Source organism: Vicia villosa, unplaced genomic scaffold (assembly GCF_029867415.1).
Source record: "Vicia villosa cultivar HV-30 ecotype Madison, WI unplaced genomic scaffold, Vvil1.0 ctg.000217F_1_1_3, whole genome shotgun sequence".
Classification (NCBI taxonomy): domain Eukaryota; kingdom Viridiplantae; phylum Streptophyta; class Magnoliopsida; order Fabales; family Fabaceae; genus Vicia; species Vicia villosa.
In genome coordinates this window covers 437,983-457,312 of record NW_026705081.1, presented here as the reverse complement: position 1 = coordinate 457,312, position 19,330 = coordinate 437,983, and the positions used below count along the sequence as shown (strand labels likewise).

The following is a 19,330-nucleotide window of genomic DNA, read 5'->3' as shown; positions in this document are numbered from 1 at the left end:
GGTTTCCCATATCATGGTCAACATATCCAGATGCATCCTTGTCACCATGTTCCATGCATACCATCATTTCCTCCCATTCCATGAGCTGCAAAATCAGTACATATATTACCAAAACCCGCAGAAGAATACAGAACATAAATTAGCCCATATACAATACATGTACATACATCATATGCTTATAGAATCCCACTACAGACAAAATTTAACAAACTTCAGTTCCCCCACTTCACTAACAAACCTTTCACGCGTTTTCCTTCTCCATTCTCTCTAAATTGTAACAAATTTGATTCTCAATCCACACTCAAATCTTTCTTTTATCCTCATTCTCCTACTGCTATAAATACAACCTTAACTCAGTGCAAAAAAGGGAAGAAAGAGATACCGAAACTCTGCACAAATTATCACAACTTCCTCCATATTTAACATGCTTTCAATTCACTTTCAAAGACTGATAAAAAAGGGAAATCACAGCACACACATTTTTTATAATTCATCTGCTCATTAATTCTCAAGAGGGATTCAGATCCATGAATTACCTCTGAGATCTTATGAAAGCTATATTATCATTTGTTGCCTCGGTTTTAAAAAGAGAAGAAGGAAAATCACATAAACAAACCCTCACGTCAAAATCAACTCCATACTCATCTTAGAGCAGATCCAACATCAAACAGAACACTATAACACAACACTATTTCCATCAAAACCGAGTAACAGTCCTTCGTTCAAAACCTATTCGCAACACCTCAATAACAAATTCCAACAAACCTGCACGAAATTGAAGATTGCAACTCAACACAATGTCGATTCAAATCTCAACACTTCAATAGATCGCAACAGCTTCAGTTCGTGACTAGTCCGCAACCGTCGTGCCTTCACAAATCAACATCATCACGATGCACCAACACAACAACTCGCAGATTTCCGCATCTACAACAGTTACTCAAAGTAATGGCACTATCATCATCAGCGGCTCGGCTTTCAACTTCTCTTCAACAACAACAACTTCGAGATCTTCAACATCACCGCGCGGATCCGAGCCACAACGCCGACGAAACTCTATTTTCCGTACCGGTGCGTACCCAGTACCCGGTACATAGTACGGAATTTTTAGAAAAACTAAGGTATAGGTGCATTAGTATAATGCTTTAAAAATACAATTACAAAAATCTCATTCATTTTTACCAATATCCTATATTTTTGTATATCCTTCAATATAAAACCTACTCTTATAAAACCTACTCTTTCTCCGAGAGAATTGGTTTTATGTAAAAACAATTATATGTAATATAATTTAATTTCAATAAACAATTCTTTCGATCTATTACGATAGAAACATAATTGCAACTCATAATCATGTTAAATCATAATCATATTTTAACAACCAACAATTAAGCCCTAACTCATATAATTAAGCTCTGATACCAAATGTAAGCGAAAAAAAATTCAATGATCAATTATATGAAATTAGAACATCAATTTTTTCAATGATCAATTATATGAAATTAGAACATCAATACTTATTGTAGACATGATTTAGGAATAAGGGTTCCGTTATTGTTACCTTGATTTGAAATCCTAAAAAGATGAGTGACCGGATCTGCATTTGGATGAGTCTATTTCTTTTCAATGAGTGAATAAACTCATATGTGCTTAAATGAGTCTATTTCTTTTCAATGAGTGAATAAACTCATATGTGCTATATGTGCTTAAATGAGTCTATTTCTTTTCAATGAGTGAATAAACTCATATGTGCTTAAATGAGTCTATTTCTTTTCAATGAGTGAATAAACTCATATGTGCTCCAATCTTGTTATTGAACACCCCATGCGGTCACCATACCACCCACCTGGCTTGTCATTTTAGATTTTGTTTGGGCCATTGCATTTAAGGCCCATCATTTTACTATGCCACACCTCCTGTTTGCCTAACTACAATCCCTTCCGAGTCTTTTTTTTGTTTGGATTTTATTTTGGGCCAAGTTATTTGGCCCCAACGCCTCTTTTTGAACTGCACCCCCGTATTTGCTTTGTATTTAGCCCATTTACATGCTTGTGCTTTTTATAATTGTCTTTTTTATTCTCACTTAATGATAAAATACAAAAACATTTTAGTAATTAGTTTTTTATTTCACTTTTATATTAAAAATATCAAAAAATATTTTAGATTAGTTTAGTCTTCTTGTTATCTAAAAATATGTTAATATGTTAGTAATTAGAATTTTAATTCTTATATAAAAAATTATCAAAAAATATGTTGTGAAATCCCTTTTTTAAAATTTAGATTTAATTAAATTATAAAAGTGCCAAAAATATTATAATTAGAATTTTATTTCTCATATTAAAAAATATCAAAAATATGTTGTTAGTTTTGTATTCTCCTTAGTTAATTTTGATTAATATTTGTTAGCATTTTCTGTCTTTTATTCATGCGTCATATTATATATATATATATATATATATATATATATATATATATATATATATATATATATATATATGGACATTTTCTTCATTTTCTTAATTTTTGTGAGGTATTACTATCATTGAGGCTCATGGATTTTATGGACATTTATAAACAACTTGTTAATATTTGTATATATTATCTTTTATTTCCGCTTTAATTTTTCATTTGGGCTTGTAATAATTTCTATTATGTTTCATCCTAATTTGTTAAAATTGTAATCCCCATCCCCGAAGCTTTGCAATAATTTTACCGTTTTCCTTTACCGCTATATTTTATTATTGTGCATTGCATGCATTTAACCATTTTTCAAAATAAAGAATATTAGGTTTTTATCCGTTTTCTACCATAAGTCGATCGCACTTCACGCATCGCCATCGACCGTACTTACACATGCATACTTGCACAACTTGCTCCCCGAGTTTGCTACAGAGAGACCTACTCGATTAATTGTTCCGATTGGTCGTTTAGAGGCTAGTCTTTGACTAGTTCACTTACACTCTTATTTTACCCCTATAATGTTCATCCATTTATGCTTGAACTTTTATGTTTGAATGAATTTTACCTGTATGAGCTTGTATGTTTTCATTTACTTCTTCCATCTTCCTTTTAAATAAATTTTTCACCCCCGCATTACTTGGTCCATATACCAAGCCTCAACCAACTCTTTGTAAGCCGATTGCCTTATACATTGTCATCGACCTGTTTTCAAAACTCTTTTCATAATAAAACCTTGACTTTTATCGAGTGACTCTTTTAAACTCTTTTGTGCATTTGCACTCTTTTCCTTTAAAACTATTTTCAATAAAACCTTTTTCAAAACTTTTGAGCAGAACTACAAATGCTCTGACTTCTCCATTGCACAGAGGAGGTATGTAGGCACAGGATGTTACTTCTTGTCGAGCAAACTTTTGTAAATAACATTTCCTTTCTCATTTATTTCTTCTTTAGCAAAAAAAAATGGTTTTAACATAACAGAGATTTTCAAAAGGTTCCAATAGAGTACCACAGATGTGAGGGTGCTAACACCTTCCCTTGCATAATCAACCCCCGTATCCAGATTTTTTTATGAGTTTTATCGATACTTTCCTCTTTCCTTCATTGGAATCAATAAAGTTCGCTGGCGACTCTTGCTTTTATGAGTTAAGTTAATTAATAGCTTAAACTCCAATTTTCCGCCGTTACACTCGGTTGTGATACGTCTCGTTGATGCTTCAGAGATGAACACTGATGTGAGAGATACGTGATGGTAATGACGAGTATTGTAGGTTGAGTGCAACTAATTGATAGGTTTAAGTTTGTGACGAGTAAGTTTATATTCATGCTTGATAGGTTATTCTCTCCGAAGAATGTATTTATTTCCCTGTTTATATTTTTTACTTTTAGTTCCTTTTAACCCGAGCTCAGAAACGCAGAAACCGTTGATTGACATTCTAACCAGACTATTCTCTGTGGACACCATATTCCTGGAGTAATATTTTTAAATCTTTTGTTTTCTATTTAACTACTTTAACATAGAGATAGAGAGAAAAGAAGGCTTCAAAAGATAGAAAATAGGAGATAACTCTGTTCCCGTTTTTTTGCAACCAGTCCCACTAAATCAATGATTTCAAATTTATTAACTGTCAAATCAAGCTCAAATTTGGAGGGCAGGTTGTAACACCTTTATCTATCTTTTCAACTTTTTAATTCTTATTTGTAAGCTAGTTTGTTTTGTGATTTTGTGATTGTTTGTTAATCACTTTAAGACACTCTTATACCTTTGTTTGATTATAGTATAGCTATTTCTTTGGCCTGGACTACTCATAGTTTTTACTGTTACATTGATGGGTTTCCATGTTAAAATATTGATATTCTCGTGTGCCTTTACTGATCCTTCATATTCTTATAAATTTTAAAAAATTTATATTTACTGTGTATTTGTCTATTATTATGTGTTGATTTTCCATCATTTTTTTCCTTCTCTATCAATCAACAACAACAACCAAATGTAGAAAATTATCAATAGGTTTTTCCTTCTACTTCGTCAATCAACAACAACAACTAGAAGAAGGTGTAGAAAACTTTCATTATTTTTCTCCATCTATATCAATCAACAAAAACAATTAACATCCAATTCATTTTCAATCAAGTCAATTTAAAGGTTATGGAAAGTAATCTTTCCAAGGAAAAGACTTCTCCAATTTCAAAACCGACTTCTTACGTGGTGAATTTGGACACATAGTGAATTCTTCTCATTTAAACACGACTTTTTGACAAAACCATTAGATCCAACCATTTTCTAAATCTTTTGTTCAAGGTAAAAATATTTTAAAATATCCTCCTATTTAAAGGAGGGTTTTAAAGTTAATTGATATTGTCGTGTTAATTAAATTAGTTACACCTAACTTATTATGTTGTAAATGTAATAGATCATTTATGATTGATATATACTTTAAATATACTATAGGTCATCATATTATTAAATAAACAAGTAAAATATTATGGGTACGACTAACACGTGTCCTAAGGCTACATGTTAAAAGTTCAATGTGAAAAAAATTTCTTAAAAATTATAAATCATTTTCACTAAAAGTTGATAATTATATTTATTACGTTTTTCAATACACAGTTTTAAATATTTCTTAATATAATGCACATGTTAGCTTTATATAAATATTATTCCCATTGCGACAAATTAATTGTTGAAACCATTCATCTACTTCATATCCCTTTCTCCGGACAATTTTCTGACCTACATCCTAAACATTTGTAATATTTTTACTATATTTGTCGTATTCGACCTTTGTTAATTAGTCAGAATTTGTTTCTAGTTAGTTAGTTTATTTTCTATATTTTAGATGAATTGTTTGGTATTATAAGTTTGTTAGTTTCATACCAACGCCTATAAATATTTTTCTTAATATCCATTTTATTTTCAATATAAAGTTACTGTTATTCATTCAAAGTATAATAAATAACAATTAAAATTAACGAATCTAAGTATTAGAATTATCAAAATATTATGAGATGATAAAATCCAAAAAAAAAAAAAAAACTAAATCACAACTTTAAAATTCAAAACATTATGATACCATTAAATTCAAGACATAGTTGTGCCAACAGTTACAACTTCAATATCCAAAATATTTTAATACCATCAAACTAAATTTCAAAACAGCGTCATACCATAAAATCTAAAATAATCGGACTAATAATTAGATCTTTACAAATCAAAACTATTTAACCCAAAACAAATCAAAATTATAAAACAAAATGCAACACATAATATATATAAATAATAGATGATATTTGTACAGAGACATAAGATGAATTTCTAATCACTAGATTATATGGAGAGAAACAAAATAAAAACATATATCTAAGTGGAATGCTATTGCATAAATTCAGTTTAAGCCTTTAAGGTATGTATTGACCTAGTTTACTTTTGTAAGAAGCTAAAAACTAATTTCAAAAACTAATTTGTGCTTCATTTTTTGGGAAGGAATAAAATGAATTTTATCTCTTAATTTTTTTTCTTTTTAGTTAAGGGAGAGACTAACTTGTACCTTATTTTTTGTTAATTAACATCATTACTGTCATATCAATAACTTAATAATTTACATTATCATTTGAAAGACAATTTAGTAAAAAATATTGATGCATGGACTATAATATCCCATTTGTTTTTGCAAATAACTATAAAATAGTTTTGCCCTTTGACTACTATAGATTCCGTGTTAAGGAACAAAATAAACCTTTAAAGAGTCGAAGCACATGTTAAAAATATACTTGTAGGTGAAGAAAATCTATATTAAGTTGAAAATTTGATTTTTCAAATATAGATTGCCCTAACTTCTACCAACTTTGTGCCTTGGATTTCATAATATAATATATAGCAAATTATTTTCCCTAATACCATCATTATTTTAGTAAAAATACAAGTGACTTCTCTAACATTATTGTTCATTATACCTTAGACTCTCAATTGATCAGAAGAGTTAATAAAAGTATAGTTTATACAACTTTATATCAAACCTGCTTACTAAAGAAAAACATCCAAGCAAAACACACTTTACTTCTAGCCCAATTAGAACCAAATCAATTTTGAAAATCAATAATATAGAAAAAAAATGTTTGTCAAAGGTTCCTCCTCCAAACCAACACTTAGCAAATAATATAGAAAAAATTTTAAAAATGGTGTCATTTACAAGAACATTAACCCGTGCGGCTTTCATAGACGCATTTGCAGGGAAAGCCTGATGTTTTGCTCAAAGAGAACTGTATACACTTTAATTTGTGAAACATTTAACAATATTTACGGTTCTGTATCAAAAGCACAAGCATTATCAATTTTAAAAAATGACCTGAAATATAAATCTTAGCATTAACCACAGCATTCTTAAGACTAATAATCAAGACTGTATCATATAAGAACCTGCACAGCAGTCAATTTTACCATGGTCAAACAAAAATTGGAACCCTTGATAAATTCGTAGGCTAAAATCACTCTTGAGGGACAGTGACCAACTCATATTCAACTAACGAAAGATTGTTATCTTCTCTAACTTCAAAATTTGCAGGTTCTGTGACCTCTATACGCCCCCACCTATCAACTGCCAGCCTCATAGATCCCTTGAACATGTCAATCTTGGCATTACGCAGAATTATAGTTGCACCAGGGTTCACGAGGTCCACTGCATTAAAGTAAATAGATTAATCACCATTAGAATAAAATGAGCCAAACTGATATCCCTTTTCAAAACAAGCAAGAAATAAGAACACTAAATAAAGCACAAAAAGTTGTGCTACAGAATCGGGTGATAAATATAACACTCATGGCCACTAACTATACTCTAGCATCTAAATAACGTGCAAATAGACTCTTAATTTTAATCATCATATAGGAATTTACTCATACCGTCCAATAAATCCAACTCATAGGTTTATCGATAGAATACAAATTCCTTCATACCAAGCAACGAAATCGGTCATTGCTGCATATCCATCACCGCAATGCCAAAGGTGGGATGTGTATGGGCTCCAAAAGTTACTATTTTTCTCAAACACAAACACTCATCCCATTACATAAAGTTTATCTGGAAAGCTTCAGTTAGGGCGCTCAATCCCAACATTGTCAGAAACCACAAGACAATATCCCTTTAACCTAATTCCGCACATCCTTTTAATACTTTACTCAGTGTTGTCAAATAACGGCGTCGCATAGCAGAATTTGAACAAATTGTAACTGTTCTGCAATCCACTCTTTAGCATAAAGTGTAAATGGCGGATATAGTACCGCTATAGCACTAGCACAGCTTGAAGAAACCTCTATTTTTCCGAGACCCGCAATAAATAACAGACTTGAAAGCATAACAAGTAACAAACAATATGCACAAAATCGGGTCTCCTAATTTAAATTTCCAGACACACTGAAACAAGATAAAATCAATAAAATTTAAATGATAGTCTATTTCCAACATTTACATAACCAGTAAACACTGTAGCACCATCACCTCTAGAAAAAGGTATGTCCGCGTCAGTCCAAAACAACACTAGTGATTACTTTTAATTTATTCATTTTTTTTCAAATTATTACATGTTTTTGGTATCTTTGCTTCATAGCCATTGAAGCACAAAACATAATCATCAGTAATCATCAGAGTAGCATAGGTTAATTCACATGCCTTAAAAACTCTTTCAAGTCCTTAAAGCTTAGAAATGGAACTTTAAACTAAAAGCAATTCTATCTTTAATTCAATGAAATGTCAATAACATTGCATATCCAAAAACACTGAAATTCTACAAAAAAAAAAAAAAAGTTATGCTATGAACAACACGCAACACACAACAAATCATACCCTGTTCATTTCGAGCGGTAAAGATTATCACCGCAGTTTCATCTCCAACGACGCATTCAGCGATACGGGAGGGGCGAGAAGCAATCACCGACGATCGACCACCGCGGCTTGGGACCGTCTTCACCGGTGAAGAGCTCACCACCTTCACTGTCAGAGTGTGTCCGCTTGTCCCTGGTTTCAGCTGATCGGCCTTCACGAAAACTGGCTTTCGCTTTATCGTTTGTGACGCCATTGATTCACCGCTCGCGTTTCAGCTTCGTGTCCGAAAGAATCGATTGATCGAAGTTAATAAAATCTCTAACCCTACTTTTTCTCAGCTTTTGATTTTGGATTTGGGGATTTCATCAATCTTGGGCCTATTATTTTTTTGGATAAGCCCATTTTATAAGATTTTGTCCTGCCATCCTCTATCCTGTCATATCTTGACACTCCTGAATCTGTGCTTTAAGCGTTTTTGATTAATTTGATCGGTGTTTAGTAGTTTTTTAGGATTTAACATATTTTTATACCGGATTATTTATAAAGCTTTTAGTAGATTTTATTATTTTCTATGAAGAATTATTAGATATTTTTAAAAAATTCAATAAAGATCCATTGATTTCAATAACTTCTTTAGAAATATCAATGTACGAAGAAATATCAGCTTTTTTTCAAGAAATTCGGTATAGTATTTTGGAAGAAATTTTCCTTTGTATCCTCCTTACCTTTAATCTCATACCTCTACATTTTATAAAAAATATCAATAATTTTATCCTTTAATTAATTAATTATTTTATTTTTTAACTTTTATTTTATATATTGGAAAATTTTGCAAGAGACTTGTGGTGGTCATTTTTTAACTTTTATTTTGTGTTCCGAAAGGTTTTGCACAATAGTTTCGGTAGTCATTTTTAACTTTTATTTTATTTTTTAGATATTGATTTTTTTTAACTTAAAAGAGAAAATATATTAAAAACAAGAGGATTACAAAAAATGAGAGGGACGAAACCAAAATCTCTTATGCTCAAAGCCTAAGCTTAGGGGTTCAAATCTTATCTAACAAGTAATCCTTACTAATTTTCTTATGAACATAACTAAACCAAGAAATTGTTTTGCTCTTAAAACCTATATTAGCCAGGAAATCTGCATAAAAATTGACTTCACGGTAAATGTGCGTGATTCGAAAATCAATGCTAAGAGTGTAGTTCCAGTACGTAAGCCAACGAGACTTTAATTTCTAAGGCACTAAATTACAATCAGTGAAAGCTTTGACAACCAACTTACAATTCGTCTCAAAAATTGGTAAACAATGAGGTTTTCTTTAATATTTTTATGCTTTTATGTTTTTGACATTTTTAACATAACAATATAACAATATTAACATATTTTTATCAAAAGTATCTATATAGTCATAAATAACCCAATAAAATACACACACACACACACACACACACACATATATATATATATATATATATATATATATATATATATATATATATATATATATATATATATATATATATATATATATATATATATATATATATATATATAATGGATAATATACTATAAAATAATATTATAATATAATATAAATACAAAATAAATTATTTTGACTTCATAGCTTCTACCTAGTGTCTAATATGTCTTGCATAAATTGTTTCACGGTCAATATAGTTATATGATCAGCGAGAGAAGGCAATTGACAATTGAATTTCAATTTCACCTGAGTTCAATGACGGTTGTTATTACAGAGTAAAGTCATGTTTCCATGGAAAGAAGAAGAGCCATGGAGAAGATAATAGGTGGCGGTAAAACTGAATTTGAATACTGAATATTGAATTGGTAAAGAGTTATGTTACAGTTAGCATATATAACCTAACTATATCATATGGGCCCAATACAACATAAGTATCTAAAAGGGCCCAATAGAAATAATAACATGTAATTTAATAGCCCCCCATAAGCTAGGAGTAGATGTTAGTAAGTCCTAGCTTAGAAATATTAGTCAAAAAAGGAGTGGTGTCTAATGGTTTGGTGAAAACATCTCCTAGCTGCTGATGAGATGTAACAGAAAGAAGATGGAAGAGGTCAATGTGTTTCGTTCATTTGTGGAATGAAGAGTTGTTAGCTATATGTCTGTGTTTACGGTGATTTCCGGTAAACAACCGCTAGTCTTCCAAACTATAATAAATATGATTTGGTTACTCGCAGGATCGACTAGATTGATCCTAGGACACATAGTCAAAAAGATTGTTTTCAATGTTCATTCGAATCATATTCATGATTCGTCCTCTTCGATACGCGTTGTTCGATTAAAGAACAAATAATCTTGATAATTACTTTGTTATATGTAATTCTAACTTCAACGAAAAGATAAGTAACATAACATATGAAACTTAAAGACTGTTAAAACATAAAGAATCTTAAACTGCAGAAACGTTAAAGATTTTGAAAGTAAATAATCGTGAAAGTAAATTCGAAAGTAAGTGATATTAAAATAAAGATACAGGAATGTAAATGACAAGAAATAACTGGAATGCAATAATTCTGAAATATATTCGAAAACGAAATACAATACACATGTATTAAAATGGTGGTGTCATACGTACATTTTCTCAGCGAACTCTTTCTCTTAACGCTTGATACTTGAGTAAATATGTGAATGATTTGTACAAAATGAACACACAGAATCCTATCATTAAGACTCCTATTTATACTAGTTTCGACCTTAACGGTCCTACACTAATCTGCTGCCACGTTTCTCATAAGAACTTCCAGCGAAGCCATCTGTTATTGGACGGTTACAAAACCGTCTTCGATTTTCAAATCTTCCCGCCTGAGTCCGTCTTCGACGCGTGGCAGTGTATTAAAAACACTACGAAAACACGCTAAGTAGTAATACTTAAATACATATTCTATAAATTTTGTCTAAGTCCCGAAGACATATGTTTTCATTAGTCTTTCAGTGTTCACTATCTTCATCGGACTCAGAAGTCTTTATTCTCGAAGCATGACCATCAGTAGCCATTCTTTTATATTTTTAAGGGATGGCCATCAGTAACCATCTTTCCTTCGATTCTCAACTCCTTCGAAGGACAAACAATATAAAACGAAATCTTCAGCTAACAAATTGCCCCCAATAAATGCCTGTTTCGAGAATCAACAGAAATAGGCGTTTCTTGTCATTATAAGATTTCGCTTTTTATGATCCTTGAAAGTTCCAAGACTGCTGACTAACGTCATAATCACTGATGACACTGTTTCCGAAACGTCTTGTCATTTTCAAAGATGTCTTCTCATAACTTACATTCCCACGTTTTAACCTTACTTCCTGATCATTACTCCTACATACTAGGAGTAAAGCTAACTCATTCGACCGCCGTTGGATTAAATCACCAGCCGCCACGTGTCTCTTGGGTTTTACCCAAAAGATTCAAAAGGGTTTCCGTTAAACCTTTAAATACTTGACCTTGTGCCTCTATACACCCTTTCATTCATCTTCTTCACCGAAAAAACTGAAACATCTTCACTTTTTTTAGAATCTTGCTCTTTTAACAAAACATTTCTCTATGGCTTCATCTTCAAATGTTCTTGAACCTGCTCTGAAGCTCCAATCAACAACACGTTCTGGAGAACAAGAGTACGTTGCAAACCCTAACACCGAAGAAATACGCGCTATTTATGCTTCCCAGGTAATCATACCTTTTGATCTTTCTGGAAAAACTCTCGCCTTTATGGGTCCATTACCATGTGAAAATATCCCATCTTTGAATAGATTTTTCCCTGCTTACTATAAGACTAGACCATTGGTTAGCAAGATTAAGATAGTGTTAGACGCTGGCCTAAAGATCTAGAGGGGGGGGTGAATAGATCTCACTAAGTTTTTACGGATTTTTCTACTGACTCGAGCGAAAGCGGTTCTGAATCGACTTGCGTCTATTCCGGACCGCTATTGCAAAGGTCGTATGTGTTTCAAAACCAAAAAGTAAGTGGAATTGATGGTGAAGTAATATGATGGCTAACCAATACGTTTAACAACTGAAAACCAATTAACTTCTAGATTGACAACTTTGATTTGCAAAGCAGTAAGATTGGATTAAGCAAAAACACAAACACTTGGTGATACGTTCAAATTGATAGTGATTCAAGTTGTGGTGAATTGTGATGTTTGTGCAGAACTTTAATTCACAATTTTAACACTTGAATCGTTGATCAATTTTGCACTTATAACCAATTATGAACAGAAAGTAAAAGAGAAAGTAAAAGCGACAAGAACACGATATTTGTTTAGGCAGTTCGTCGATCGTCCTCGCTACGACTACGTCTGCCCCCAATTCCAAATTGAAATTGGGTAATCTTTCATTAATGTTGAAAGTAGTATATACAAAGAAGATAACAAAGCGATAAACGATAAACCAATTATGTCGATCCTTTGAATCTTCTTCCCCCTTAATCTTGAGCCAGATCAAGGTTATCCAAGAGCTTCACTTTGATTCCCTTCTGTAGTGTCTTAATTCCTTGAACTCCCCGTTCCTCAATCGTTACACTCAGCCGAATCCTCAATGAACGCCTCTTGATAAAAACCCCCAAGAACCACCCGTCGTGGAGGACAAAACCCGCAGATTTTATTCACCAACAAACCCCACAAACCTTCACCCACTAGGAATCTTCAATTCCGTTCCATGGACGTTATCGAACTCATCACTAACCCGCAACGCAAGAATGATTATGTGTAATTGTGTTGGAGATGATGAAGAACGAAGATGAGAAGCGTTTGTGTATCTTTCAGTCGTTGGTGTTGCTTGAATAATTACCCTTGCACAATATATATGATTGCATAACAGTTAGAACCAAGAAAAACTGATTTTTGAACTTTCTTGATCAGTTAGGTCGACCACTTGTAGTGCTTAGGTCGACCTAACAGAGCTTGCAGAGTTTTGCTCCCAGTTAGGTCGACCTGTTGAAGGAGTAGGTCGACCAGAATCCTCTTCTGATGCATTCTGGGGACATTTTCACAGATTAGGTCGACCTAGTTGATGTGTAGGTCGACCTAACAGGCTGGTATGTAGAATTCATCAATTTAGGTCGACCTAAATGATGTGTGAGTCGACCTAGCAGGGATATATGAATTTTTCTCCATTTTAGGTCGACCTGGGTTGATGGTAGGTCGACCTAACTGCTGTTTTTCTGCATTCTTCTTGTTTTGCTTGTGTTGAGGCAACCTATAAACATATAAACATAATGGGTTGACCTATGAGTGATCAATGCTTGCTTTTCTTTAAGTTTTCTGCTTCCGTCTTGTTGTTTGAATGCTTATTTGAGTTTGCCATGAATCAAAAACATCTTTGAGTGTAATCTTGTATTCACATACTCCCCCTTTTTGATGATGGCAAACCATTCGTCTAAGCTTTGGTAGTAAATGATAAAGACTCAACAGAGCTCCCCCGTACATCCAGCATCTATCTCTCAACAGGGCAATCTCTCAACAAAGCTCCCCCGTACACTCAGCATCTATTGTATCTATCTCCCCCTTTGACAACATCAAAAAGAGAAACAAAGAGAACAGAGTAGGAGAGAAACAAGAGTAATAAAGAATACCGGTAGTCATAGAGATAGATAACATGTAAATGGTGAAATCATAAGAGCTAATCATGTTTTAAAGAAAGCCAACAACATACATAGTAGTTCAAGAGATTTATAAAAGAAAACAGAGAGTACTACATCATATAATGTTTTTAACAACAAAACAAAAACTTAATGGCATGAAATGCAATGAAATGATGATATGATAAACAATATGTCCTAACGCCTGCCCCTTCTTCCTCTTCCTCTTTGAAATGTATGAGGTCGATCTTCTTCAACCTGTTCCAACAAATCCAGCACAGACATGTTGAGAGTGTTGAAGCTTTGGCTTATGTTAGGATGACGATGCAATGCCGTTTCCTCAAACTGATTCTGCCTCAATATGGAGTTGGATGCAAACGTTTCAAAATCGTTCCTTTGTTCCTGAACCAAGCCGTACAAAGATTGGTATTGACGTTGTTGTTCCTCATATCTATCTTGTTGAAGCTGCTGCATTGTTTGAAATTGAAGCTGTTGAGTTTCAAAGTTCTGCTGTTGTTGAAGTTGCATAGCTTCAAGCATAGATATTATGTTGGATTGATCAGGAGGAGGTGGAGCAGTGTATCCCCAAGGAACTTCTTCCTGTTGAGACGGAACATATTTCCAATTTGGATCCGTGTCATGAGCTATGTCTTCCATGGTTTGATCCTCATCATTTGCTATTTCTTGATCGTTTCCCTCTTCCTCATTTCCTACATTGTTTCCAAACTCCGTAGGATCATCATAGTTGTAGATAACCTTCCCTGTTCCTTTTTGAATGAGATAATAGGTTTTCCTAACAGGATTCCAATGATATCCCATAAGAGTCAAGGTGGTTTGTGAGAATTCCTGGGATTGATGTACGCGAGTGTAGTGTAAGTGATCAAGTCGCATACCAAAGTGATTGACAATTGTTTGAATGATTGAACCATAACACAGGGCTGTAGTTTTCTGTTTGACCTCATGAAACTTAGCAGCTAGGAAGTGAGGCCAGTGTAAACGCGTTCTATTTTGCAGCAGATACATGAGCACCACTTCATTTCTTTCAATTCTCGAATATCCTCCTGCCCTTGGTCGAATGATTCTTGAGATTACCCAGTTCAAGAGCCTAGGATCTCGCTTCAAATGACCAGCTGTTATTGTTTCATTTGATCTGTCAAATACGGAAGGATCTTTGAGGATTGACTTCATGTAGGCCTCATGGTCATAGTTTCCCGGTACATCCCCGTCTACCATACGGAGTTCATCACCAACGATTGTCAGACCAAAGATACTAATCCAGACCCGTTTGTCGACAACATGCGATCTAGATCCCATTTTGAAACGGAAATTACAACCGTCTCCTTTTGTAAATCCTGCATAGAAAGCCCTAACGGTATTTTCACAGTACGGGGTATCACATTGCAATAAGGGATGAATATTTTGATGTTCAATTAACGCAGCGACATCAGGGATATGCATGTTTTCGACAAGATTTGGATCATAAGTATATTGCTTAACAATTTTCCTTTTCATCTGCCACTTCTCAAAGTTTTCTCTACAATCAGGATGAACAAGAGCACTTACCGGTTGAGATGATGAACTGGAAGCAATTTCCTTTCCTTTTCTTGATTTTGGAGGCATGGTTGGAGATGCTTTGAGTGAGAGAGGGATGATTTTTGACAGTTTTGAGTTTGAGGAATTAGGGTTAGCCGTACCAAAAGAGATGAGAATGAGAGGGAATGCAAGAATGGAATGTTTTGAATGAATGATATTGGGTCGGGTCGACCTAACAGACCCAAATATGGAAAAATTAACGCAGTAGGTCGACCTAAAGTGAAGCTGGGTCGACCTAACAGAAGTAACAAAACAAATGACCAAATTAGGTCGACCTAAATTGTGAGTAGGTCGACGCAACTGGACCTTTTTAGTTTTTCTAAAGAAGCTTCTTATGTAGGTCGACTCAAATACAGGGTAGGTCGACCTAAGTTTCTTTCAATGATGAAAATGCCTTAGAAATGTTTCTATATGATGTATTTTTGTTTTGTCATTTGCTTGAATGCACAACCATTGTATGTTATGAATGAAATGATGAACATATATACATAAGTATTTGAGAAGAGTAGATAAGAGCACATGAAGTCACTATAAGCATGTTAATTGATAGCATATTATAGCATCAATAAATTTTTTGGAAGTGAACAATAAACATGTTACCGCTTTCTCAATATGTAGGTGTTTTGTCATCATTGTGTGGAGTCTTCTTGTCAGTGTGCCATACTCCTAGATTTGATAATGAATTGTTTTGATGGAATGTTTCACAGGTTGATTTTTGCGAAAAACTTATCTAGTATCGATTACTCGATGTTCTCCCGGATGCGGGACATAGTCCCAAACAATATTCTGCTAAGAATGAGTTTAAAATCTCTTTGCAATGCAACTTGCCAATTTGCACATCAAGTACTGCGTCCTAAGTGTTTTTCGGAATATCTGTATTTGTAATGTATCTCATACATTTGCGATGGCTAGAACACCTACATTTCCTTTGCCAAGTATGATTCTTCAAACTGTCTTCATAGATGACATACCAAAATTGGTATGTCTACCTATATGTGTCTTGAGCACCAGCTGTCAAGGAACTACCACCGTTCGGCGATGTCAAGACACTTTTCCTGCGAGATTAAATTAGAGTGGAAGGTCCCCAATCTTCATTGGGTCCTGGATGGTGAGTACACAATTTGTTGCACTTAGGCAACCATTGAAATACTCCTTTAGGAACTAAAATTCTCCTAAATTTGCATTTTTCAATGGTATGTCCCTTTTTGCAACAATAATGACAGGTAATATGATGAGAATATGGAGTTTTGCTAGTTGATACTTTTGGTACAAAAGTGTATTTACTATATAAAGGAGTATACGATCTTTTGAACTTGTTTGGATCAACCGCAAAAGTCACCTTTGGTTGTAGAGCCTTGTCTAACTTGGCTTTTAGATCTCTCACTTCTTTTTGCCAAATGTGACATGTCTCACAACCAAACCATGATGTAGGATCTATTTCAACTTTGTCCTTTTGAATGTCTAGCATAGATTGTTTTAAAGCTTCCATATCCCTTTCGGTTTTCTCAACTTTTGATTCAAGATATGAAAATATTTTCTTATTTGAGGCCAAAAGTTTGAAAGCTTTAATTGCATCTCTATGTAATTCTTCAAAAGCAAGTTTTAGTTGAGAATGAGATACCTTATCTACTAGTTCAGGTTTAAGATGACTTACAGTTTTCTTTTTCTTGTTTTGATGAGCCATGAAGCATAGGTTTGCTGATTCTTCTTCATCGCTTGACGAGCTTTCACTAGATGAATCACTTTCCCATGCTATGTAAGCTCTTTTAGATTTGTTATGACCTTTGCTTTGGTTCTTCTCCTTTTCTTTCTTAAGATATGGACAATCCGGTTTGTAGTGACCGGCTTTCCCACAATTGAAGCAAAGACCTTTGATCTTTCCTTTGTTGTCGTCATCTTGTTTGAACATGTTTGATTGCTTTCTATAGTTGACCAATCCTTTGTTGGAATGTTTTGCTCCATTTTTCTTTAGATATTTGTTGTATCTTCGCACAAACAGTCCCATTTCCTCATCATCGGAGTCTTCGTCATCACTTGTGTCACTATCCTTTGGCTCTCGTTTTGAGGTCTTGGAGCTCGAAGCTTTTAGAGCTATTGACTTCTTCTCTACCTCTTTCTCCATGTTCTTTTCTTTCTTTGTCCTCTTCTCATGCATGTCAAGGCATTTAAGATGCTGTTCATGTTCCTCTAGTTTACCAAAGAGAGTGGTAATGTCTAAAGTGTTGAGATCATTTGCTTCCTTAATTGCTGTAACTTTGGGCTGCCATTCCCTGTTCAAACACCTTAAGATTTTGTTAGTAGCAACTGCATTGGAAACAAGTCTATCAAGAGAATTTAATCGATTTTTCAGGTGAACGAATCTTTTCTGCATGCTTTCGATGGTTTCACCATCTTCCATGTGGAAAAGTTCGAACTCTTGAGTTAACGTATTGATCCTAGCTAGTTTGACATCATCCGTTCCCTCGTGGGCAACTTGCAATGTGTCCCACATAGCTTTAGCTGATCTACAATGGGAAACGCGATAGTATTCATCAACTCCTAGAGCTGAGATTAGAATGTTTCTCGCTTTCCAATCGTATGCATATTTCTTTTCATCTTCAGCATTCCAAGTATCTTCTGGTTTTGGAACAACTGCACCAGCTGCATTTGTCATGGTGATCTGAAATGGACCATTGACAATAGCTGTCCAGATGTTCCTATCAATTGCATTGATATGGACACACATACAATCCTTCCAATAGCCGTAGTTTTCTCCGTTGAAAACTGGAGCTCTATTATGAGCCCCTTTAGGTCCGGAAGCCATCTTTCCAATAAGTGTTTCACGTAGCACGGAATAAACCAGAGCTCTTGATGCCACTTGTTAGACGCTGGCCTAAAGATCTAGAGGGGGGGGGGGGTGAATAGATCTCACTAAGTTTTTACGGATTATTCTACTGACTCGAGCGAAAGCGGTTCTGAATCGACTTGCGTCTATTCCGGACCGCTATTGCAAAGGTCGTATGTGTTTCAAAACCAAAAAGTAAGTGGAATTGATGGTGAAGTAATATGATGGCTAACCAATACGTTTAACAACTGAAAACCAATTAACTTCTAGATTGACAACTTTGATTTGCAAAGCAGTAAGATTGGATTAAGCAAAAACACAAACACTTGGTGATACGTTCAAATTGATAGTGATTCAAGTTGTGGTGAATTGTGATGTTTGTGCAGAACTTTAATTCACAATTTTAACACTTGAATCGTTGATCAATTTTGCACTTATAACCAATTATGAACAGAAAGTAAAAGAGAAAGTAAAAGCGACAAGAACACGATATTTGTTTAGGCAGTTCGTCGATCGTCCTCGCTACGACTACGTCTGCCCCCAATTCCAAATTGAAATTGGGTAATCTTTCATTAATGTTGAAAGTAGTATATACAAAGAAGATAACAAAGCGATAAACGATAAACCAATTATGTCGATCCTTTGAATCTTCTTCCCCCTTAATCTTGAGCCAGATCAAGGTTATCCAAGAGCTTCACTTTGATTCCCTTCTGCAGTGTCTTAATTCCTTGAACTCCCCGTTCCTCAATCGTTACACTCAGCCGAATCCTCAATGAACGCCTCTTGATAAAAACCCCCAAGAACCACCCGTCGTGGAGGACAAAACCCGCAGATTTTATTCACCAACAAACCCCACAAACCTTCACCCACTAGGAATCTTCAATTCCGTTCCATGGACGTTATCGAACTCATCACTAACCCGCAACGCAAGAATGATTATGTGTAATTGTGTTGGAGATGATGAAGAACGAAGATGAGAAGCGTTTGTGTATCTTTCAGTCGTTGGTGTTGCTTGAATAATTAC

At 34.2% G+C, this 19,330-nt stretch overlaps 1 protein-coding gene across 1 annotated transcript; it reads right to left on the bottom strand.

Moving 5' to 3' along the window:
- Nucleotides 1-6,792: 6,792 nt before the first annotated feature.
- LOC131625426 (uncharacterized protein At4g28440-like) lies at nucleotides 6,793-8,655 on the bottom strand. Its single transcript, XM_058896287.1, has 2 exons — nucleotides 8,301-8,655; nucleotides 6,793-7,136 (listed from the first exon to the last, which is right to left on the bottom strand). Exons 1-2 carry the CDS (start codon nucleotides 8,530-8,532, stop codon nucleotides 6,946-6,948), a joined length of 423 nt encoding a protein of 140 aa, XP_058752270.1. The 5' UTR covers nucleotides 8,533-8,655; the 3' UTR covers nucleotides 6,793-6,945.
- Nucleotides 8,656-19,330: the final 10,675 nt, after the last annotated feature.

What these genes read in the sequence shown, in the direction of transcription:
- LOC131625426 (XM_058896287.1), bottom strand. Translation starts at nt 8,532, where the DNA reads ATGGCGTCACAAACGATAAAGCGAAAGCCAGTTTTCGTGAAGGCCGAT. An exon ending in TACCGCTCGAAATGAACAGG is followed by an intron (nt 7,137 to 8,300) that starts GTATGATTTGTT and finishes ACTTTAATGCAG; the next exon opens with TGGACCTCGTGAACCCTGGT.